Source organism: Camellia sinensis, chromosome 5 (assembly GCF_055761805.1).
Source record: "Camellia sinensis isolate YWXY chromosome 5, ASM5576180v1, whole genome shotgun sequence".
Taxonomy (NCBI): Eukaryota; Viridiplantae; Streptophyta; class Magnoliopsida; order Ericales; family Theaceae; genus Camellia; species Camellia sinensis.
In genome coordinates, this window is record NC_138965.1 from 142,896,840 (window position 1) to 142,922,265 (window position 25,426).

General features: G+C 33.6%; 2 protein-coding genes and 2 pseudogenes across 3 annotated transcripts; 2 read left to right on the forward strand and 2 right to left on the reverse strand.

Moving 5' to 3' along the window:
- Positions 1-1,134: 1,134 nt before the first annotated feature.
- LOC145791742 (uncharacterized) lies at positions 1,135-1,821 on the reverse strand. The gene is made up of 2 exons (XM_082872169.1): positions 1,713-1,821; positions 1,135-1,617 (listed from the first exon to the last, which is right to left on the reverse strand). Exons 1-2 carry the CDS (start codon positions 1,819-1,821, stop codon positions 1,148-1,150), a joined length of 579 nt encoding a protein of 192 aa, XP_082728295.1. The 3' UTR covers positions 1,135-1,147.
- Positions 1,822-2,923: 1,102 nt separating this feature from the next.
- LOC145791743 (uncharacterized) lies at positions 2,924-3,941 on the reverse strand. Its single transcript, XM_082872170.1, has 2 exons — positions 3,615-3,941; positions 2,924-3,472 (listed from the first exon to the last, which is right to left on the reverse strand). The coding sequence occupies exons 1-2, from the start codon at positions 3,939-3,941 to the stop codon at positions 2,924-2,926; spliced, it is 876 nt and encodes a 291-aa protein (XP_082728296.1).
- A 9,827-nt stretch (positions 3,942-13,768) lies between these two features.
- Positions 13,769-17,134, forward strand: LOC114279788 (calcium-transporting ATPase 12, plasma membrane-type pseudogene; annotated as a pseudogene). Its single transcript, XR_014330242.1, has one exon. The product of XR_014330242.1 is annotated as a calcium-transporting ATPase 12, plasma membrane-type pseudogene (transcript).
- Positions 17,135-21,589: 4,455 nt separating this feature from the next.
- On the forward strand, positions 21,590-24,295 carry LOC114279787 (putative calcium-transporting ATPase 13, plasma membrane-type pseudogene; annotated as a pseudogene).
- The last annotated feature ends 1,131 nt before the right edge of the window (positions 24,296-25,426 follow it).

Here is a 25,426-nt window from a genome sequence, read left to right on the forward strand (position 1 = left end):
ACGAGGGATTTTTTTTGGAAGCATTTAATTACACAGTTATAATGTTAATAAATAGTACGTCATACATGCCTATGAAAACCTTCATTTCAATAAAAAAAATAAAAATTACACAATTATTAAATAATTTGTGTGCATCAATTAATAGAAAAAATGAAATTAATGTTCTGAAATTAAATACAACAACTTATAATTTAATAATAAACATGTGTACTAAAAAAACAAATATTTAATAATAAACATTCTTTTTTTTAATGAAAAAGGAAAAAAAAAATTCATATAAGCAAAAAAAAATATATTTAATAATAAACATTCTGTTTTTTATATCGGGGGATATAAAAAAGTAAAATATAATAATTATTTTATGTTATTTAATTTATTATTATTATTATTCTTATTATTATTCGTTATTTGTTACACTTTTAAATGGTGAACTTATCACCACCACCACCCACCACCCATCACCACCATCCACCACCCATCACCACCCACCACCCACCTGCCACCACCACTCATCTGCCACCATCACCCACCATCCACCACCCATCTGCCACCACCACCCACCACCACCCATCACCACCCACCACCCACTTGCCACCACCACCCACCTGCCACCACCACCCACCACCAACCTACCACTACCACCCACCACCCACCTGCCACCACCCACCACCCATCTGCCACCACCCACCACCCATCACCACCATCCACCACTCATCACCACCCACTACCCACCTGCTACCACCACCCACTACCTACCTGGTACCACCACCCATCACCACCCACCACCCATCTGCCACCATCACCCACCACCCACCACCCATCTGCCACCATCACCCACCACCCACCACCATCCACCACCCATCTGCCACCACCACCCACCACCCGCCACCCATCACCACCATCCACCACCCATCACCCACCTGCCACCACCACCCACCACCCATCTGCCACCACCACCCACTACCCACCACCCACCACCACATTTAATTTAATGACAACATATTTATTTCTAAAAGTTATTAAGAAACACATTGCATATTAATAACAACATATTTAATTGTCTTTGGTAAACTATACATAAATTTGCATATTACACATTGCATGAACAGCATATTTAACTACACATGTACTAAGAAAACCATTATCTTCAGTGCCCATGGTGAACATGATTTTGCCACATAGCAGTAGCAATTGCATCCCTAACGTTCGATTGGGACGTTAACCCATGTTGTGACATGTCAACGTAGTCAGGTTGGTCTCCAGGAAGCCCGTCTGCTTCTGCTTCTGCGGCCATTTCATTATCAGCTTCCATAAAGAATGGATCCATAACTGCATGCAAACGGATCCAATTGTGCACTACACAACATGCAATCATGAGAGGCCCTTGTCGTGTAGACTTGTAATTTGGCATGGACCGCAATATTGGGAAGCGCTTCTTCAAAACACCAAATGTTCTTTCTATGACGTTGCGTAATGACGAATGTCGATGGTTAAACAATTCCTTAGGTCCTGCATAACGATGGCCACGAAACTCTTGCAAGTGATATCGTTGAGACCGAAATGGAGCAAGAAATCCAGGCATGTTCGTGAAACCAGCATCAACTAAATAGTACTTGCCTACATGTAAATAATGAATACACAGTTCTGTCAATTGATATGTATAAAAACAGCCAAGGAAAAAAGTGTACAGTATGTTGTTCAGGGACAGTCACCATTGGGTGGGTGTGGGAACTGTAGATCAGCTCGTGTAATAGAGTCAACCAGAATAGCGTTGTCGTGAGCGCTACCTTCCCATCTAGAATTAATAAATGTGAACAACATATCGAAGTTGCAAGCTGCGAGTACATTTTGCGATACCGTTGCTTTCCGACCGCGGAATGTATGTTGTCTTGAAGCAGGGACCCATGCATCCACCAATGTGCCATCGATAGCACCGACACAATCCTAATTGACAGATATCATCCTTTGATATTAAAAGTGAAACAAACTGATTGATTTTACTTTCATAATTAAAAAATAATAATATTTATCAACCCTTATAGATATGAACAAATTTACAGGACAGTCACACTGTTCGTACCTTGAACCAGGGAAAAAACCGCCTGTCATTTAAAATTTTTCCTGGGATGTCCTCTAGGTTACGTGGTTTGATAACCGATGATGAAAGCTTGCACAATGCCCGCATAACAATTTTTATGTGCCGACAAATTGTTTCCGTTGAGTGTTGAAATCTATCTGTCATTATTCGATGGCGATCATTTTGTGCGAAAGTGTATAAAAAAATTCCAAGCGATTCCTCCACACGTATATGCATATGTTCAGTATCGATAAAGCCATTATGGAGTAAAGTGTCTTTCAATAAAATGAATGTTTGTGCATCCATTCGTATAACGTTCATCATTGTTTCTGGATGGCCATTTAATAGGCCGAAGATGTAATCATCACCTCTGAATGGACACGTTCGCTGCGGTCGGCGACTACTTGACGCGTTGATATGGTCATGCATTACAGCAATCATCAAGAAATCCATAAAATCATCAACAACCTCATCCTCCTCTGATGAGAGCTCCATTGTATTGTTTTTTCTGTCGAATGACATATGCCTTTGTCTACATCACAGTAAAAGCATACTTATAAAATATGTTATTCATGCAGTAACAGTTAGCGTTATTGGTGAAACAGTAAAATTCAGAGGATAACAAAATTTATTTAACACATGGTCATATTATAATAACTTCCATAGTTTTAATATAACAGAAAACACTTAAAAGTTAAAAAAAAAAAACATACGAACATAGAAAAGGAAAGAGGATATGATGGAATGAAAAAAATAAGAATTAAAACCAAATCAGGGATAATGAAATGATCAAACAGTTCAGCCAAGAAGATTTGCTAACACAAGCAAAACAGGGATAATCTCAGTTCACTGCAAAGCGAGGATCATGGCTAGGCGCAAATGGGTAGGAGTGCACATGAAAAACCTTCGCCATTCCTTATCCTTGAACAGTGTCAGTGCCCTAACGTACTGCAATGGTGGTATGTCCCCAAGCTCAAGCAATGCATCTTGACATGCATCAAGGGAATAATCATCACCACCTGCACTTACAGCCTCAGTCTCATTTTCTCGTGCACGTGAATGTCCTGTTTTGGCTTGTACATAGGATGTGAAAGCAGCACACACATCATCAAACCCACTTGACCATGACTTTTTGGAATGACCACTGTCAGTCTGGCTGGTTGCAGGGCCTCTCTTGTGACTTTTGCCCTTTGCTGGATCTATATACTCATCCCCGAATAAGTCAACAGGAATGGCCTTAGCAGCATTACTCCCACCAGCGTTACTCCCACCAGCATCAGCGTTCCAAAATTTATTTAACATGTCGTCTTCTTCTTTTGAGTCAAGGGGTCCTTGTGTGGATGCACGAGACAGGGCCCCTGTAGCACAACAATTTTCAACAATTTCTGCCATTTCCTGAAAAATATTCAAACCCTTTTGTCCTAAACTTCTTCACATTTCTGCTAGCCTACAACAAGTACAAAACAAGAATTAAGCATTGTGTATATCATGAAACGTTTAAAATAAAATTAGAAAATAGTACAGATTAATGGAAAACCTTATCCCAAAATTCATCGGGTGCAACAACAGTGCCTATAATAGGATCCCATCCCAGACCAGTCTGTGCCTGGAGTCGCTTGAATGTCTGGTAATCAGCTTTCAAGTGCTGATATTTTTGGCGCACCTTAACACCTGTATACCGAAATCCATATATGTTGTGCAACTGATTTGCATAATGATTCCAATGCCTAATTGTCCACGAAGTAGTACGGCCCGTTGTTTGATTGTTTCTAACCTCATCTCTCAACATATTTATTAATTTCGTTTCAATTCTGGGCGTCCACATTTTGGTGTTCTCATTGTCATCGGAATTATTTCCATCCATCTATAAATATACAAATTATATTTCAACTAGTTTGGGATGAATATACAAGCAGAACAGAGTATTTTAAAGAACACTGCGATGGATATACAACAATAACAGTGCAAAATGATTTGAAGGAGAACATAGATAAAGGAAAAATAACAGATTATTTTATTTCAAGGAAAAAAGTACGTAGCAGATTAATTGAATTTAAATAACAGAAATATAATCACAAAAAAAAAAAAACATTCAGATAGCAGAAATATAACCACAAATAAAAAAAAAAAATCGACTTTTATAAACCCAAAACCAACTTTTTTTCCTGTGTCCCAAACGACCCCTTGCAAGTAGTCATGGAAAAAACATTTTTTTGTTTTATCAAAAAAAATTTTGCATAAAAAAAATTTCGCTAAACCTTTTTTTTTTTAATTCTACAAAATGTAATTTCAGCCAATAGAAAGAAAAGGAGGGTAAAGTATAGTATGAACTCGATCAAAACAAAAGTATGGTATGAACATTTTATTTATTTATTTCTATAAATTAAAATATGACTCAAAATAATAAAAAATTAAAATACATACATAAATATTCTAATCTGTTGAAAAATTATGAAAAAATATAATTAATTTTAACATAAGTATATTGACTTATCTTTTAATAAGATCAAAATAAAAATATTTTAATGTAAAAAAGATAACATTATTATTTTTTTTTAATTCATATTCATATGAATGATAAATTATTAATAAAAAATGAAATGCTATAAAAATTAAAAACTTTACTATATTTTGTATAAATCTTGTTTACCATATAAATAAATAAATATAGACATATATATGTCTAAATGGTAATGTAACAGTAGCTATCCCTGGTTTTAATCGTATGTGCCAGCGCTAGGGGTGTCTTTGCTCTCAAAGCCTCAAAATTCAGTTAACATTGCGTTTAAATAGTAGGAAAGAAATCAATAATTTTTTTTAATTAACAATCAGATTAAAAAAAAAATTAATATTGGTTGTTAACAATGTAAAAAAAAAAAAAAATCTGAATTAAAAAAAACACAATGTTAACATTCAGTTAACAATGTTTTACAAAAAAAATTCAGTTAACATTCAATGTTTAACAATGTGTTTAACATTGTGTTATATTGATTTGAATTCAAAACAAATCAGTATTGGTTGTTAATTGAAATTAAGGAAAAAAAATAGTAAAAAAGCCGGTGGGTTCAAACAGTTCAGGGAGGACCGGTGGCTCAAACCATTCAGGAATGGAAAGTGGAAGACAAAACCGGAAGAGAGGTGGGAAGACCGGGTGGTCGACCGGCCGGTCGACCGGCCGGATGACCCGGGGGACGACCGGCCGGGTGTTCCAGGCACTGCCACTATACCTTTGATAGAAGAAAGGTTCAAACCGTTCATAATTTCAAATAACAACCGATCTGAAATGGAAAATACGACATACCAAATTCTGATAAACCATTTACGAACTGATTTCAACTTCTCCAAAATCATTTATACATAACAGATGAATGATTTACACTATTCTTGAAGAACAAAATGTTGAAGCAGTTGATCTACTCATTTGAAATCATTTTCAGATAACAGATGACAACCGATCTGAAATGGAAAATACGACATACCAAATTCTGATAAACCATTTACGAACTGATTTCAACTTCTCCAAAATCATTTATACATAACAGATGAATGATTTACACTATTCTTGAAGAACAAAAAGTTGAAACAGTTGATCGACTCGTTTGAAATCATTTTCAGATAGTGGGATTTATTTACCAGATTAGTGAGAGTTGAATAATTATCGCCGGTGATGGAATGTGTATACTGATTGAACGTGCCACTGTTTGCTCGTTGAATTCGACAATAAATTTGATAAATTTGACCTGAAAAAAAAATTAGAATGAATTTCTCAAATAATTTCCCTATAACAAAATATGTAAATAATTTTGTGAGTAATTTCACCTCGCAGTCGTCGTTGTTTGGTTGCCCGTAATAAGAATCGTCCGCAACGCACAAATCGTAACTCAGTTGATTTGTGAAATATGATACGAGTACGAAGCGGGTTGGGTAGATTCATTATTTATAAAATGAGTCTGACTTCTGAAACTCTCTGAAACTCATCCGTGATGAATCTGAACACTGAGAAGCCGCCCGTGATAAATCTGAAGGACCGGTGTAGATGAGGTTCACGTGAAAGTTGGGAGATGATGAACAAGGCAGAAACGTTGAAAGGGAGATATTTGCTACCAAACAGATTTTCAAAATGTAATTTGAATTAACACGCGGAATCAATTTTTGAACATCGTATCCAAACGCCATACGCGAGCCCACGTGTTGAAAATTGATTTCAGTTCACAACCAAACAGAGCCTTAGTTTTTTTTTTGAATAAAAAATTTAAAAAATTCAGATTGGGAGATTGGAGCTTCTATGCACGGATTGTGTTTACAATTATCTATATATGTGAATTATCTATCACCCGTCCTATGCACGGAATAATTATAAATATTTATATTTGTTTTAGATTTTTTTTAAAATGTGAATTATGTTTTCTAAAATTTTTTATAAAAATAATTTAACAATCTTATCACTAACCATAGTGTATGAGAGAAGTTGAAAAGGGTATTGCAGTAACTATGTACGGATTATATCTATAATTATTTGTTTGAGGGGATTTTAAATGCTGATCTGGGAATTTTGACCAAATCAATAAATGCAGGCATGTGGAAAGATATGTGGATTGAAAAAAGTTAATAAATACTGATCAGGAGAGTTTGACCAAATCAATAAATGCTGAGATTTTTTTTAAAAAAAATTAAAAATTTAGAAAATTCAGATTGGGATATTGGAGCTCCCACAGGCCTGGAGGTTAAAAACCTCATTTTGCTTAATATATTGTATAGATAGATTGTGATTTTTAAATATTTTTTTTATTATTATTATTTTAAATGTCTTCTTTTTTTCCTTTTTTTATATTATATTAAAGTTTAATATTTTGATAATAATCATATGTGTTGGACTTTTCAATGAATTAAATGTCTTTTTTTTATTATATTATATTAAAGTTTAATATTTTGATAATAATCATATGTGTTGGACTTTTTAAGAAATTTTTTTTATGCTTGCTCTTAATACATTAAAATGTTATTATGAACCCAAAAAAAAAAATTATATCGGTTACTCAACGAAAAAATGGTCAAATACAAATAGAGTTATGAACAATGAATTAAATCATATGGGCTCTAAATTGATAGTATAATCAAGCAAATCAACTAATAATAACATAGAGATATTGACAAATATGTAGTACTTCCCTATTATCTTTGTATTATATTCATTAATTTCATATATTATATGAAAGTTTTATTCGTCTCGATCCTTCAATAAAATAAGGATCAAGAAAACAAATTTGATAAGAAATTGATTCTAAACTTAATTATTGAAAAAGCAAAAATTTCAAAGAGAGAATTTGGAGATGGGATTGAAGAAATACTATAACGAATGACAGCCTTATAAAATTTAAAAAAAAAAAAAACATAATAATGATCTAATGCAAATTATTTTTAATAACTAATAGAAAGAATCTCAAATTATTACCTTTTATAAATATAGTGAAGAAAATTAATTTTGTGAGATTTTTGTGCTACTTTCTCCCATGTAGCCTTTATTATTTCATTATTAATACTATTCTCATTCAGAGCGATAATTTTTTTTTTTTTTATAATCTTTATCATTTGGTAGATAATAACGAATAATAAAAATTATCAAGAGAATGTTAAGAATTTAATAGAAGATAAGAAGGTTTAGATAAGAGCATTTCATAAGATAAAAAATTTAAAATAAAAAAAGATAATATGTGATAGGAGAAAAAAAAATGAGTAAATCAAAATAAAAATTTAGATATATATGTTTTTGATAGATATATAGATTAACAAATCATATCTTTATCTAAATTTTATTATTTTAATTTTTTGAAAATAAATTATTTAATCTTTATCTTTATCCGTAGGTCATGAAATTAATCTTTATAAATTATTTATCAATTTTTATATGTTTATTTATTTATAATTCATGAAATTATTTTTTTTAAACAATTTTTAAAATTTTTATCTTTATCTATAGGTCATGAAATAAATTTTCATAAATTATTTATGAATTTTTATATGTTTATCTATAATGAAATTAATTAAAGTATGAAATGAGGGGGGGGAAAAGAAAGTAATTTTGTTTTTTTTAAAAAAAATCAATTATTTAATCTTTATCTTTATTTGTAAGCCATGAAATTAATTTTTATAAGTTATTTATCAAATTTTATTTGTTTATTTATGGGAAGAAATTTTAAATTATCTATAAGTTATGAAATTATTATTTTTTAATTAATTGTTTATTTTTTATGTTTATCCGTAGATTATAAAATTAATTTTTAGTTTTTATATGTTTATCTATATGGACGAATTTTGAAATTCAAATCTTTATCCATTAATAATGAAATTAATTTTAATTTTAATTTTAATTAATCAAACAAATAAAAAATGAAGAAAAATAGAAAACATGAAAGGCAATCAAAGAAGGTTGCCATGTAAGAAAGAGATTGTTTTAAAATTATGAGAATTTAAGAATAAATATTTGGAAGCTTTTGACAAAATAACTACATTTGGTTATATATATAGTATAGATAGATAGATAGATACATATAGATAATAGATTACATTTGAAAGATTGATAGCTCAAAGACAGATTTGGATTTTAAAAAATTAGATTATAGCCAACACTTATGAAACCAACTTGTTTGTTCGGAAGCTCATTGGGGGGGGGGGGGGGGTTTATTTGAATAGAAAGAAATAAATGGTGAAAAGTAAAAATGGTAATAAATGAAATAAAAAAATATATATATTTGCTCACATGCATTTGCTTGGGATGAGAATTTTATGAAAAAAAATAGATAAATTTGAAATTCTATTTATAAGTGACCACTTATGAATAAATTTAACCTTTTTTTTTTTTTAAATTATTGCGAGAAGCTAAAAGTTTAGTTATCATTATAATATGAGTTATACATGAAAATTAGCTTCTTCTTTTTTTTTTTTTTTCTTTTTATTGTAACTTTCACCACTTTCATATATATATATATATATTCTCCACCTTCCTCCAATTTTATCCTAATCAAACTTAGCCTTATTTATAAAGAAATTTCGTATATCTCTTTGAATGATCTATGACATGTTCACATGTATGCTTCACTACACCGCCCAATAATAATAATAATAAATAAATAAATTATACTTACTTTCCATAAGGTTTAGAGAAAATATCATAAGTCTCACAATTTTGATAAAATTATACCGATCTCTCTTTTAGTATGATTAAATTGATCAAAACTAATACATATAGTGTGAAAATATAAAAATAAACAATATGAAATATACATTTTCATGTAAGGGATGATATCATTTTTTATTCATATAACTAATAGAGTATTGATAAAAATAAAACTAGTGTTATGTGAATTAAAACATTATTAAGGCCTAATGTAATTAGGTTAAATTTGTGAAATTTATTGTATTTTTTCCAAACACATGTCAGTGTAATTTATAGAAATTAAAAAAGAGACAGAGAAGAAAATTTATATAAAAAGACTGTACCCAATAAATAAATAAATAAAAAGAGAGAGAAGAAGATTCATACAAAAAGACTCCATCCATGGGTCTCCCATGTTTATCGTATAGGTGAAAAATAACCAAAACACGTTTGACAATTTTTTTGTTTTAAAAATTTATAAAGGTTTAAAAAATAATATATATGCATATATATTTTCACATATTTTAAAAATAAGTTTTTATTCTCTCGTTTTTTAGCTCGCCACCTTCACCTGCCAGTCACCACCTCCAACCACCTCGAACGAAGGGCAAAGCCACCCAAGACTGAGGGGGACACATGTTTTTAAAAACAAAAATGCTCCGTAGCCCAAAAAACTGAGGCTCGAATGGCTCAAATGGTACGAAAAATATTATCTTACCGGTAAGAGAATAAAAAAAAATCTTAAAACGACGTCGTTTTGGGATTTCGAGCCATTCGAGCCTTTGATTTATCGGGCTCCGTAGCGGTGTTGTTTTAAAAAATTACTCTATTGCTTCTAATATAAAAAAATGGATAATTACAAAAAAATAAATCACAGTTTGACTCTTATAACAAAATAAATCTTGAATTTTTAATTTTGTAAATTTAAGCTCTAATTAATCATTTGATTTGTTTTCAATTTAAATCATTTACCTATTTTTGTCAAGTAAAATCAATAAAAAAAAATAGTATTTCAGCCATTAAACTCAATATAAGTATACATAAAATATCTAAAATATCTTTTTTATTAAGTGTAACAACTAAAATATCCTCTCTTTTTTTTGGTTGTTTTATTCAATGAAAATAAACACCTGATTTAGATTGAAAACAAATTAAAAGACTAGAGTTTAAATTGACAAAATTAAAAATTCAGGATTTATTTTTTTATAAGAGTCAAATATTAAGGGTTTTTTTTTTTTTTTGTGGTAATTAGTCTAAAAAAATTAATTTATTTTTTTAAAGTTTCAAGAATTTTCTTTAAAAAAATTTCTCTACTTTTTTTTTCTCTTTTTTTTTTTTTTTGGTTGTAATTTTTCACTTAAGATGTTCAATCATGCTAAAAATATCTTCTTATAAATTTTATAATCTCTCTAATTCTTTCTCTATCCTCTTTATATATCTCTTTTCGTGTGTATGTGAATGAAATTTGGTTCTTATTTTTGATGGAAGCATATGATTACTTTTAAACTATGATGATTATTATACAAAAAATAAAATTAATAACAAAAAAAAAGTGATTGATTGACTCAAGCATATATTACATATATTGATTTTATCGTGACATCAAATGAAAATCAAATTCAATTAGATTGTGATTTTTGCTAAGATTTCAACTTAATGTTGCTTCCTTAAGTCAAAATCCCCGACTCTACTATTGCCTCTCCCCACCCACTGAGCCCACCCCATCCCCCGGTCACCCATGCCCTCCTCCCTCTCCCAATCCCCACCCGTCAACCACTATCTCTAGCAACCCTCCCTCCCCACGGAGCCAACTCCTATCCTTCAACCATCCCTTCTAGCAACTCAAGCAAATTTCTTGCATGTGTTTTGTTTATTTTTAAAAATGTGTACCAAATATATTTTTTTCTTTTATTTTTAGAAAAATCAGCATAACCATATTTACTGTTTTCTATATACAAAAATAAAAACAAAATACTATAAAAATTATTAAACAAAAAACCTTGAAACTACTAATATGTTAGCTAAGCAAATGGCTAACAATGATCTAATCAAGATGGAAGACATGACACAAAGTGAAATACATCATCAATTACAACTTCAATTTCTTTGTCATCAAACTTTGTGCTGCCAAACCTCTTGATCTGATAAATATATATATATATAGAAAAAGACTTTAAGGAGAAAAAAGGCATAGAATTTCATATTATAACTTGAAGACTGAGGTGGTGGGTGGGAGAGTCATCAGTCATGCATGTGTTTATCATAAATGAAATGAAGAACTTCTCTCAACCCAAGTCATAGTATATGTTTTGGAAATTTCAGTTCAACTAACACAACATGCATTTCATATGAGAGAGAGAGAGAGAGAGAGAGAGAGAGAGAGAGAAGTTTTTGTTTTTTGTTTCTTATTTTCATTTGAGCAAAATTTCCAGTATTTAGTTGAATGTATAGAAAAGAAAGTGTGTGGCACAGCTCTATTATGGAGCAATATGAAAATTTGAAAATTCACTGCATCTCTTGTCCACAGGGCAAATTATATTTTACCTCCTCAATGAAAAATTGTTACATTTTCTCTTTTAATCTTTTGATTTGTTTCAATTTCAACATTCTATAATGAAAGCATGATGAAAAAATGGCATGTATATTGTGCATGCCAATTTTATGACTAATGTTAATTTAAAAACTAGCTTATATGTACATATATGTGTATATATATATTTTGTTCTCTAATAATAAAAGTGACATGTGCATATATTTTCTAACATATTTTTTTACGGGAAAGAGAAGATATATGCATATCTCACATATATATAAATAAATTAGCTTTTGAATGAACATTTTAATCATAAAATTGGCATGTGTTATTTACATATTACTTTTATGCCCGCTTTCCATAATATGATATTAATACTATGTTGAGATTGAAACGAATTAAAAGAATAATGAAACAACATACAACAATTTGTAATTGATGGAGGATAGTGATAATAGTCCATGCCCAAAAGGGGTCAAATAAATTGTACAACTTCACAATTCATATTCTAGACATTTTAAAAATAAATTATACACACTCTAGATATAAAAGTGGAGTGTTAAATAAAAATGGAATGTACGGGGATGTCATTTCACATTTTTAACACAAATACAATTTTTCTTTTCTTTTTGGATAAGATAAGTTAAAAAGTTAAATAAAATATGTATTAAGTGTTATATTCCATTAAATAGATTTATATTGAAGAAAAAATTGAGAGGAATAAGGAAAGAATTCACTCTTCATTTTCTTTCTCAATTTGCGTTCCACTTTATTATTCTAAACTTTAGACTTTTCACAATACAGAATAAAGTGTAAATATCCTTATATACTATTTCTAGCATTTTTGCAAATCAATTAAGTTAGGAACAAATAAATGTGTAATTGAAATGGCAGTAATAGCACCAGTTAAAGCTAAATTGAAAAGGAGGAAAAAAAAACAAACAGACAAATTACCATGGTTTGATCATGTATAACAAAAATCTGTAGATGCATTGCTTATAAAAAGTGATATGATCACCACAGATTAAAATGTTAGGTACAAGGAAAAACCTAAACTAAATTAGAATGCAGCATAAAAAGAGATAACAAAATTATTTAATTTAACTGATAATATAATCCTTGACCGAATGGAATGATAAAAAATAATTTATGTAACCAACCATTGAGACTGCTTAATTTGATTTAATTAATTGCATTACGAATAAGTTTACCACCCTTTTCAAACAACACTCAACGAAATACAGATAACTACTAATAAGTTTTGTTTAGAACAATATTCCACGCCAATATCAATTGACACATCTTGCCAAAATACCAACATTAATATTGTGTTTGGTTAGAAAATTTAAAAAGAGATTTTTTTTAAAAAAAAGAAGATAAAATATGAATAAAATATACCTACATATTATCTAATTCCACAACTTTTACCTTTTTCCTTTTCCTTTTTCTTTTCAAATTTTTTTACAAATCCTCCAACCAAACACAACTTAAAAAATTAACCCTATTGTCTAAGTCAATAGCTATCGAAGTGGAAGCATCACGACTTGCTTCACAACCACAAATTAACTTCTCCAGTAGATAAATGATATACAAATAGAAAATTTATAAAAAAATTTCATTCAGAATGATGTGTGGTCCTTTTAATGTAAAACAAAATATCTATACATAAAGATAACTTTATTTGTTGAGTAATACTAGAAATCTTAAAAGTTCTATCATAATTTCTACTAAATATCTCATAGGAATGTGGAACCCACACCACGTGGATTCCATGTAAATTTCACACATTTATACGAGGCATTTGATAAAAAATTTAAAATTCCTAACATTTTTGTTATTTATACAACTGACATTGCCACCTCATTCCACGCAATTTCACTGTCAACAACCTTTGATTATGTCAAGGCAATGAAATTACAGTGAACGTTCTCTAAAAAACAAACGCTCTGCATTCCAGGTTTCTGTTACTATAAAATCATTGTTTAGATTATAGTTTCATGAGCTTCTTCTTCTTCTTTCATCATCAAACCATGCCTCTGCAATCTCGTAAATCAGGCGATACCATCATGTTTCTCGAAAAAGCTCTCTCAGTTCAAAAACCCAACAAGCGATTGCGAAAGGCCTTCAGAGTCATCTATTTTGTTGTTTCTTTGGCCAAGAAAGTCATTGCCAATGGCAACAACACCCAATTCCTTCCCAGGTTCTTGCCCGGCCCATCTTACGTTGCAATTGATATTCAAGCCATTGATGACGATGATGACAATCACGATCACAAACCCTTATTCGATATTGATCAGAAAACACTCTCCGAGATAGTGAGAGAGAAGAACTTTAACAGTCTCTGTCAATATGGCGGGGTAAAAGAGGTTGCAGCGATTCTCGAAACCAACATGAAAGTTGGTATCACTGCCAAGGAGAGTGATATTAAGCAGAGAATCAATGTGTTTGGTTCGAACACATACGAGAAACCACCCACAAAGAGCTTTCTCAGTTTTGTCTTCGAAGCATTCAAAGACACCACCATCATTATACTTCTGGTATGCGCAGTGTTCTCTCTCGGGTTCGGAATCAAACAGCACGGTCCCACAGAAGGGTGGTACGACGGGGGAAGCATTATCGTTGCTGTCATTCTAGTTGTTGTGGTTTCTGCCATCAGTAACTTCAGGCAGAGCAGACAGTTTGACAAGCTTTCTGATGAGAGCAGTGACCTGATGAAAGTGGAAGTGGTGAGAAATGGCCGCAGACAACCCATATCGATTTTTGAAGTCGTAGTGGGTGACATTGTGTGTCTAAAGATCGGTGATCAAGTTCCGGCAGATGGGTTGTTCTTGGACGGACACTCGTTGAAAGTGGATGAATCCAGCATGACAGGGGAAAGTGATTACGTTGAAGTAAATGAAACCGATAATCCATTTTTGCTCTCCGGTACCAAGGTGACGGATGGGTACGGTCACATGCTTGTTACTTCGGTAGGCATGAATACAGCATGGGGTGTAATGATGAGCTCGATAAGCCGTGACTCAGACAAGCAAACACCATTACAAGCTCGGCTTAACAAACTGACATCTTATATCGGGAAGGTCGGTTTACTGGTTGCTTTCCTTGTTCTCGTAGTTTTGCTCATCCGGTACTTCACAGGAAACACTGAAGATGAGCACGGGAACCAAGAATTCAACCGCAGCAAGACTAAAGCAAATGATGTCATGAATGCTGTTGTGCGTATTGTTGCTGCGGCAGTTACGATTGTTGTGGTGGCGATTCCAGAAGGTTTGCCTTTGGCTGTGACTCTAACTTTGGCTTATTCAATGAAGAGGATGATGGTTGAGAATTCCATGGTTCGGAAACTCTCTGCTTGCGAGACAATGGGTTCGGCCACGACTATCTGCACAGACAAAACCGGCACACTTACATTAAACCAGATGAAGGTAACAGAATTTTGGCTTGGAAAAGAGGTAATGACAGACAAAGCATCATTGAAAATAGCCCCTAATGTTCTTGAAATGCTACATGAAGGTGTCGGTTTAAATACAACCGGCGAGGTCTATAGACAGTTATCCACATCAATACCTGAAATTTCTGGAAGCCCTACTGAGTCAGCAATCCTCTCCTGGGTCGTGTTTGATTTGGCTATGGATATTGATGAGCTGAAGCAAGGTCATGAAATTCTTCAAGTAGAAGCTTTCAACTCAGAGAAGAAACGAAGTGGGGTTTTGACGAGGATGAACGGAAAAAAAATTCACGCACATTGGAAAGGGGCTGCGGAGATGATTCTGTCAATGTGCTCATATTATAACACCAAAAATGGGAATATGATACCCATGAATGATGAAGAAAGAACGCAGTTTGAAATGATTATTAAAGATATGGCGGCTAAAAGCTTGCGATGCATCGCCTTTGGTTACAAAGAAGTTACAGACGAAAGTGTAGAGGTCAGCAGAAAGATTGAAGAAACTGGACTTACCTTGTTAGGGCTTGTCGGTTTAAAGGACCCTAGTCGACCAGGTGTCAGGGCAGCAGTACAAGCTTGCAGAGATGCCGGAGTTGATGTTAAAATGATTACGGGAGACAACATCTTCACTGCAAAAGCTATAGCTATCGAATCTGGGATTGTCAAACCCAATGAGGATTCGAACAATGCAGTGGTCGAAGGAGTGACATTCAGAAATTACTCAGATGAAGAGAGAATGGAAAAGATAAACACAATCCGCGTAATGGCTAGATCGTCCCCGTTTGACAAGCTTCTGATGGTAAAGTGCCTGAAGCGGAAAGGACATGTGGTAGCGGTCACAGGGGATGGAACAAACGATGCACCTGCACTGAAAGAAGCAGACATCGGACTTTCAATGGGAATTCAAGGCACAGAAGTGGCGAAAGAGAGCTCGGATATAGTCATATTAGATGACAATTTTACCTCGGTGGTGACAGTTTTGAAGTGGGGTCGGTGCGTATACAACAATATTCAAAAGTTCATCCAATTTCAACTCACTGTCAACGTGGCTGCCCTTGTGGTCAACTTTGTCTCAGCAATATCGTCTGGTGATGTTCCGCTAACAGCAGTCCAGCTACTGTGGGTGAACCTCATAATGGATACTTTGGGGGCCTTAGCACTAGCCACTGAGCAACCGAGTAATGATCTAATGACAAAGCAACCCGTGGGTCGAACTGAACCGCTTATAACAAAGATCATGTGGAGGAACCTCATTGTTCAGGCCTTGTATCAAATAACTGTTTTGCTGATCCTCGAGTTTAAGGGAAGCACAATCTTTGGCGTGAACAAGAACGTCAAGGACACACTGGTGTTCAATAGTTTCGTCCTGTGCCAAGTTTTTAACGAGTTCAATGCAAGGAAGATGGAGGAGAAGAATATATTTAAGGGGATAGTTAAGAACAAACTCTTTGTAGGCATTATCGGGATGACAGTAGTCCTTCAAGTGGTCATGGTGGAGTTTCTAAAGAAATTTGCCGATACTGAGAGGCTGAATTGGGGCCAATGGGTCGCGTGCATTGTGATTGCTGCAATGTCTTGGCCAATAGGTTGGCTTGTCAAGTTCATTCCAGTTTCAAGTAAACAGTTTCTCAGCCTTCCCACACATAGATCCTCTGTGACATAAAACAAATGATCAGAGTCAGGTATCAGATCAAAAATCATATTTTGTTTTCAATTCCAGTAGGATTTACTAGGTGATTCACAGTACTTCAGTATTTCATATTAGAGGTTTGCGAACCTTCAGTTCTTGTAAATATTGATAAACTACAAGGGACCACAGCTTTAGGTCTTAAATAAAAGTTTAAGGTTTTTCATTTTCTTGCCTTGTATTTGTAATTCGCTTTTCAGAGCATGCAATTAATCAATTCATAACACAACTTCCACTACATAACACTCCAAGGTGATTGCCCAAGCATGTAAGTGAGTGGTGCGGCGACTAAACTCATTCGATGCTATACACACACACACATATATATATGGGTGCCTAAACGAATAGATCAATGTTATACAAACACATAAATTATACATAAAAGTAATACAGAATGATATGGCAAGTTTTGATTTTCATTTCAAAGCAAAAAATCAATCAAGATGACTTATATTCTAAAAAAATGTCCCTGACAAATCATGAATTTTGAATTTTGTTTTGTATAAAAATCCTGTAAGCATAGTATTTTCCTAACAAATATAACAGAAGTTCTAGAGGGAGGAGACAGCTCTTCATAATTGAAGGATTCAAGAGCCAAAACAAAAAACCTTCTCTTCATGTACCACCAACTAAGAAGCATCAACACTACTAAAAAGGTGCGTCTCCATGTACATGTCTGATATCAACACTCAACATGCATCTGACACCCGTCCAAATCCAAATGTGTCCTAAAACATGCTTTTGACACACGTCAATCACTTAGATAGACATAAAACACATTATAAGTTTAAACAAAATAACTTTTAAGATACAATGATCAAAGAAAAACAACATAGAATACCTATCATTCCCTCCTCCTCTAAACTTTAGGAATTAGCATTATGTTACATTTTGTATTATCTTTTAATGAAATATTCATATATATGACACAAAATAAATGTATAAAATCATATATTGTGTGTATCCCTCATGTGTCGTGTCCTGCATGTTTTCAAAATTGATATGTCGGCATGTCTATGTCGTATCACATGTCTATTTTGTATCGTGTATCCGCGTCCATGCTTCTTAGACAATTGACACAAGTGGCATCTTCTTTTAGACAATTAGGGACTTGTATTTTTTCAATTTTTAGAAATTACGAATACAAATTACAAAGTTTTGAAAACTCAAAAAATACCTTTAAATTATTTCCTCAAAATGGGTTGTTTTCAGGAAATTTTTTTTTAAATGGAGAACCATCTATTCCTACAAATTTATAAATTTCTTTTTCATCTTGATGGTCCTTAGCCAATGACATTCTTGCATAGGATTGTCCTACATAATCCTTTGTACTTCAATACAACAACATCACCAGACCCAAACAGCAACATATTATTCTGGTACATACAATATTTGTTTAAAAACATATTTTCAAATTTTTTATTTCCACCCTTGAGAAACTTTTCAAAAAAATATATCCCGTTTAGAAGAAGGTAATGCCCACTTAAAAAACCACCAGAAACCATTTTACTAATGTCAAAAACCATTTCTCTCTCTTCAGACTTCAAATTGAAATAACAGAATGCTTCTTCCTAACCTTAAACATGATGCAACTACTGCACAGAAACAGTGCATCATTTTTATTTTTATTTTTTACTCAGTATAAATGGAAATTCATCTAAAAGTGCAAGGCTCAAAGAAAAAATAAAACTCAAATCTTAGTTGAACCTGCTTTGCAATAAACATCAAATATTTTGAACAAAAACAGGTAAAAAGAACTATGAGAAGATTCAACGACAACATTATCACTTCAAAAAGAGCATAAGTCGAAATATAAGCACCTCCTGCTCATCACCACATGTTTTTGATTCTCAGAGTTATACATTGGTTTAAGGAGTTATACTACCAAGAAAGACTTCGAAGGTGTTAAATTTGCTAAAATCTACATTTTAGCAAGATTGGCCGTGTTAGCATAAATTACATAGCCTTCAAATTGAAGCTTGTAGGCCACACAAGATGAAGGGCCATAGTCCCTCGAGGGTGACATCCTCAAAGACAATGCTCCTAAAGGCCAAAGGCCTCCACATATTATATAAAAAGGGTATGTATATCAAGGCCAAAGCGGAGGTGATCATCTTGAGCTCAAGAGGGAGGAGTGACACTAATAAAGAGCTCCCTCTCATACTCAAACTAGCATCTATCTGGGTCAGTTGGCCTGACTAGTGAAGCACTTCGAAGCTCTGTGTGTGATATAGCGGTCTCTAAACTTCTTTATGGTTTTAAGTAGAATGTGGGGATCATGTGGTTTGATGGCCAACAGTAAGGATTGTCAAGTTGAAGACCACGTCTCTATCTCAACCTATCGAGGTACAGTGGTGTGTCCATTTTCACCTGGCAGTTCAGAATTCATAGAAGGGAATTTCATCATGTGATCCATTGGACATGTGACATCTAGGGACAAAACCAAGATTTTATTCCAAGTGGGCCAAACATTATGTACAGAAATTTAGACAAATAATATAAACTAAATTTACATTTTTTATACCCTAATTTGTAATGCATTAAAATATAGTGGACAAAATATTCTGTATAAACAAATATGCTAGAGGATAAAACAAAAGAAATAATTTTTTAAATACATAGCCACTCAGTGGTCTATCAAAATGGTACCTGACGTTCTTTCTTATCACAAAATTCATTTATTTTTGTTGTTGCTCCCAAGAGGCATTGAGCAATAAGACTACGCAAGCCGCAATTTGTGTGAGAGAAGAGACTAGTCTTTACTTTTTAAGAGATGTCACATCAAAAATTTTTAATATTATACATAAAGAAAGAGAGTTTGATAGTACCTTTTTGTTCTTTCAATTATAATGTAATGATGTTTTATTTTTTTCTACAAGTAATCTAATGATGGGGCCATTGATTTATTGGCTCACATATAGATAGAATTTTTTTGGGGACTTTTTGCGTTTTGGTTTATACATACTATTCTACCACTCAACCAATACTACAAATCTAAAAGTGGTTGACATATATACTATGGTTATATGGAAAATAAGGGGGCCTGGCCACCCCAAGCCTAGCCTTGGCTACGTCTTTGGTGGCATCTCTATATTGCTTGCTTGGCCTCCAAAAATAAGGAGTACAACTATAAATAATAGCTAACACATCTACTTTGTAAAAAAAAGATAGTTTAGATCCAGTTTGTTCCAAACTCGAGTGGCTGCCCTATCTGCCATCACTTTATGTGTGTGTGTGCTTGCACACTAGCCTTTCCCTTCACACATGGCTACCTCCTCATCTCTAGCTGATCATTGAAAATATCCAACTCACCATTTCCCTTCACACATGGCTACCTTCTCATCTCTAGCTGATGTCTAAAATTAGATAAAAAAATGACACATTGACAATCACCTTGTATAGAAATATTTTATTGTATATAACTTACACCTCTAATATAAACTCAAATTCCAATATAATCATATATTTTTTTTTTATGTTCTATGGTAGTTAACATGATATTTTCAGTCTAATTTTGAACATAAATAAATTTTAGGAATAAAATAGGAAAAACTTAAAATATGAAGGGTCAAAAGAGAAAAAATAAATAAATTTTAAGGATAATAATAAATAATAAAAAAAATCACCAAATATGAAAATGGCAAAGTATAATTTATCCAAAATTGTATCAAACATTTTGACATAAACTCCAAAAATAAATAAATAAATAATATTAATCATTCTAATGAACTGCACTAAATTAAGAAAATTCTATGAAAATGAAATGAATGATTTAAATCTTCGGAGTGATTTTCGAGTCCACACCCACGTGTTGACAAGAGAGAATCAAAACTTTTATGCATAGATATTAATTACGAAGCTTCTGTGAAGTTGCCTTAAAAAAAAAAATAGAGAAGAATGACAATGGCGTTGCACATCTGTGTGCATATAAAACCCTAAAGCCTCTAATACCTAATAGCATCAAAAAGTCAATTTGTTCCCAAGACTATACCAACACAGTTTTGAATATTTTTATACATAAAAAAACTGTTCTTTTGACTCTTCTTGAGACCTCTCTGGACCTTTTTCTCCTTCTTCATAGTCCTGTCTCTTTCAAAATACTTAGGCATCGTTTGGCAACCTTCAGTTTTAGCTAAAAAGTCAAAAAGTTACTATAAGTTGTCACATCACTCTATTTACTTTTTGGAATTGGAGATGCTGTTGTGCGGGCTGCGCAGCAGCAACTACTGTGCAACCCATTTCAATAATCTGAACCGTTCATATTTTAAAATACATCAAGTAGAATATGCCTGTAAAAAATCAAGTTAATCAGATATCATTTACCCATTCATCCATTCACATTTATATCTACAAAAATAAAAAATAATTATGATTTAAAGTATTAAAAAGAATATAAATGTGAGTGGACGAATGGGTAAACGATATCCTATTAACTTGATTTTTTACAGGCATGTTCTATTTAATGTATTCTAAAATATAAACGGTTCGAATTATCGAAATGGGCCCTGAAATGGGCTCATTTTTGCTGCACAACAGTTGCTGCTGCACAGCATCCCCAATTCCCTACTTTTCTGTACATCTTTTCGTAAAAAGCCAAAAAGTTACTAAAATAATATGTTCCTAAATGAGACCTTAATTTGTAATTCAGTCCCTATCTTTCATCAAAAATTACCCATGATGCCCTACCAACGATGGTGGTTGGTGAGCTTGAAGATCAATTACCCGCGCTCAATATCGATCAGACACTAGCCAACATGATCAAGGAGAAAAACTCCAACCAACTTCCATCAATTTGGAGGAGTGAAAGGCATGGCTGTTATTCTTGAAACCGATGAAAAAGACAGTATGAACGGTAATGACGCTCATCTCATTCACCGATAGGCGGTTTTCGGTTCCAACAGGTGCCCAAAACTGCCATCGAAATGTTTTCTAAGTTTTGTTATTGACGCCATAGGATACCACCATAATTATCCTCTTGATCTGTGTTGTTCTCTCTCTTGGTTTCAGAATGATGGAGGGAGTATTGTTTTCACTATATTTCTAGTCATAGCCGTTTCAGCAGTAAGTAACTTTAATCAGAGTAGACAGTTCGCGAAGCTCTCCAAAGAGAGTAGTGATATAGAAGTTGAAGTAGTGAGAGATGCACGACAACAACAAATATCAATCTTTGACGTTGTAGTCAGTGACATTGTGTGTTTGAAGATCGGTGATCAAATACCCGCTGACGGGTTATTAATGAACGGTCACTCGTTGAAAGGGGATGAATCAAGCATGACAGGCAAAAGTGACCATGTTGAGATCAATGGCACCAATAATCCCTTTCTTCTCTCTGGTACAAAGGTCACCAACGGCTATGGCTTCATGAATGTCACTTTAGTTGGCATGAACACTGTATGGGGCGAAATGATGAGCTCAATAAGCCGTGACTTGAATGAACAAACCCCATTACAAGCTCAACTCAACAAGCTGACTTCTCATATCAGCAAGGTTGGTTTGACAGTTGCTTTCCTCGTCCTTGCGATTATGATGATTCGGTACTTCATAGGAAACACACAAGATGAATTGGGGACCAAGGAATTCAAGAAAGGCAAGACCAAGATCGATGATGGGATGAATGAAGTTGTCCAAATCATTGCTGCAGCACTTACTCTAGTGTACTCTATGAAGCAAATGATGGCGGACCATGCCATGGTTCGGAAACTCTCTACGTCTGAGACTATGGGTTCGGTCACAACTATCTACACAGACAAAACCGGCACACTTACATTAAACCAATTGAAAGTCACTGAATTTTGGCTTGGAAAAGAAGCAATGAATGACACAAGATCATCAGATATGGCACCCGTGTTCTTGAATTGCTAAAACCAGGTGTCGCTTTAAATACTACAGGTGGCATTTATGTACCGTCATCTGCATCCCTCCCTGAAATCTCCGGTAACCCAACTGAGAAAGCACTACTCTCTTTGGCTCTGTTTGATTTAGGTATGGATATTGATCAACTGAAGGCAGAGTTTCAGATTGTCCATGTCGAAGCTTTCAATTCGGAGAAGAAACGAAGTGGGACCATCATAAGGAGCAGAAGTAACAATACAGTTCAAGCACATTGGAAGGGACAGCCGAGATGATCCTAGCAATGTGTTTGAATTATCATGAGAGAAGCGGGACGAGTGAAACCATGCATGACTAAGATAGAATACAGTTCAAGAAAATTATTAAAGATATGGCAGCTAAAAGCTTGCGATGCATCGCCTTGCCCACAACATAGTCACAGAAGATAATGTCGAGAATCACCAAAGAGTTGAAGAAAACAGACTGACCTTATTAGGGTTAGTTGGTTTGAAGGACCCCTGTCGACCAGGAGTCAAAACAGCAGAAGAATCTTGTAGAGAAGCCGGAGTAAATGTCAAGATGATCACTGGAGATGATGTGTTCACTGCAAAGGCTATAGCAACTGAATGTGGGATTCTTGATACTACAGAGGATTTGAACAGTGGAGCAGTAGTGGAGAGAAAAGACTTCAGAAACTTCTCCGATCAAGAGCGAATGGAAAAGGTAGAGACCATCAGTGGGATGGCGAGGTCATCCCCATTTGACAAGCTTCTGATGGTACAATGCTTGAAGCAAAAAGGCCACGTAGTAGCAGTCACAAGTGATGGAACTAATGATGCACCAGCATTAAAAGAAGCAGATATCGGGCTTTCAATGGGATCCAAGGAACAGAAGTGGCTAAAGAGAGCTCGGATATAGTCATATTGGACGACAATTTCAACTCTATCGTAACGGTCTTGAGGTGGGGAAGGTGTGTATATAACAACATTCAAAAATTCATCCAATTCCAACTCACAGTCAATGTCACCGCACTCGTCATCAACTTTGAGGCTGCAGCTTCTTCCGGTGAAGTTCCATTAACTACGGTCCAGTTATTGTGGGTGAACCTCATAATGGATAAGTTGGGGGCTTTAGCATTGGCCACTGACCAACCCATCAATGATTTGATGAAGAAAAAACCCGTGGGTCGATTTGAACCGCTCATAACCAATGTGATGTGGAGGAACCTCCTTGCTCAGGCCTTGTACTAGATGACAATCTTGTTGAAACTTCAATTCAAGGGAGGGTCTATCTTTGGTGTGAATAAAAAGGTTAAAGACACCCTCATTTTCAATAGCTTTGTGCTCTGCCAAGTCTTCAACAAGTTCAATGCAAGGAAGCTGGAAGCAAAGAACGTGTTCACAGGGATACTGAAGAATAAACTGTGTCTTGGGATTGTTGGGATTACAATAGTTCTTCAGGTGGTGATACTTGAGTTCCTCAAGAAGTTAACTAATACAGAGAGATTGAATTGGGTACAGTGGATGGCATGCATCATAATTGCAGCAATGTCATGGCCAATCGGTTAGTTTGTCAAGTGCATTGCAGTTCCAACATCCTGAAAAAAAGAAGCATCAACTTCAGATCTCCTTTACATCAATCGGTTGAACTTACAAAGTAATCTTTAGTATCAGATTCCATATTAGTATAGAGTTTATGTTAAAGCAATTTAGACAGTTCTTTTAAATATAAAAGCAGATTACTGCTATATATGTTGAGTTTCTTTGTCATGTTAGAAATTTGAATATAACATTACCTCTGTTTAGAAGTAACAGTTTCAATCATCAAATTTTACTTTGCAATTTAGTTGGAGAATATGGGACAAATTTACAATACAACGTGCTTGAACATCACATTAGATCACTGTATATTTGAATATTTCTCTTTATTTTGAAACAAAGTATCTTCCCAATACCTTCATCATAAAATGATTAAACAATAATATGAATACAAAAAAGAACAAAGAAAACAATCAATTCTAGAAGATATGTTCCCCAAATAAATGTTACAGTGAACAATAGAACAATTCTAAAAGTGGCTTCAAACACATACGCCAAGTATTTAACAGAAAGAAGTCACCAAAGTAATCTTTAGTATCAGATTCCATATTAGTATAGAGTTTACGTAAAAGCAATTCACTTTTTTTAAATATAAAAGCAGATTACTAGTGTATATCTTGAGTTTCTTTGTCGTGTTAGAAATTTAAATATAATCCTAGCTCTGTTTAAGAATAAATGGTTTCAACCGTCAAACTTTACTTTGCAATTTGGTTGGAGATTATGCAACAAATTTACAATACAATGTGCTTAGACATCAGCTTACAGTAACAGTAATCTCCTCAAATTATAAACTAATTTATTTGAATATTATTTCTTTATTTTGAACAAAGTACCTTCCCAATACATTCATCAAAAAATGATTAAACAGTTTAAACTTAATGTGACATGGCCTGTTATATGGGTAACTTGAATTTGAATACAAAAATGAAGAACAAAGAAGGAAATTAATCCTAAAAGACATGTTCCCCAAATGAACATTACAGTGAGTATTAAGAACAATTCTAAAAGTGGCTTCAAAACATACACCAAGTTGAAGTATCCAACAGAAAAAGTCACCTTGTTAAAATATTAATTTGTAATATTTAATATGTTACTTCCCAA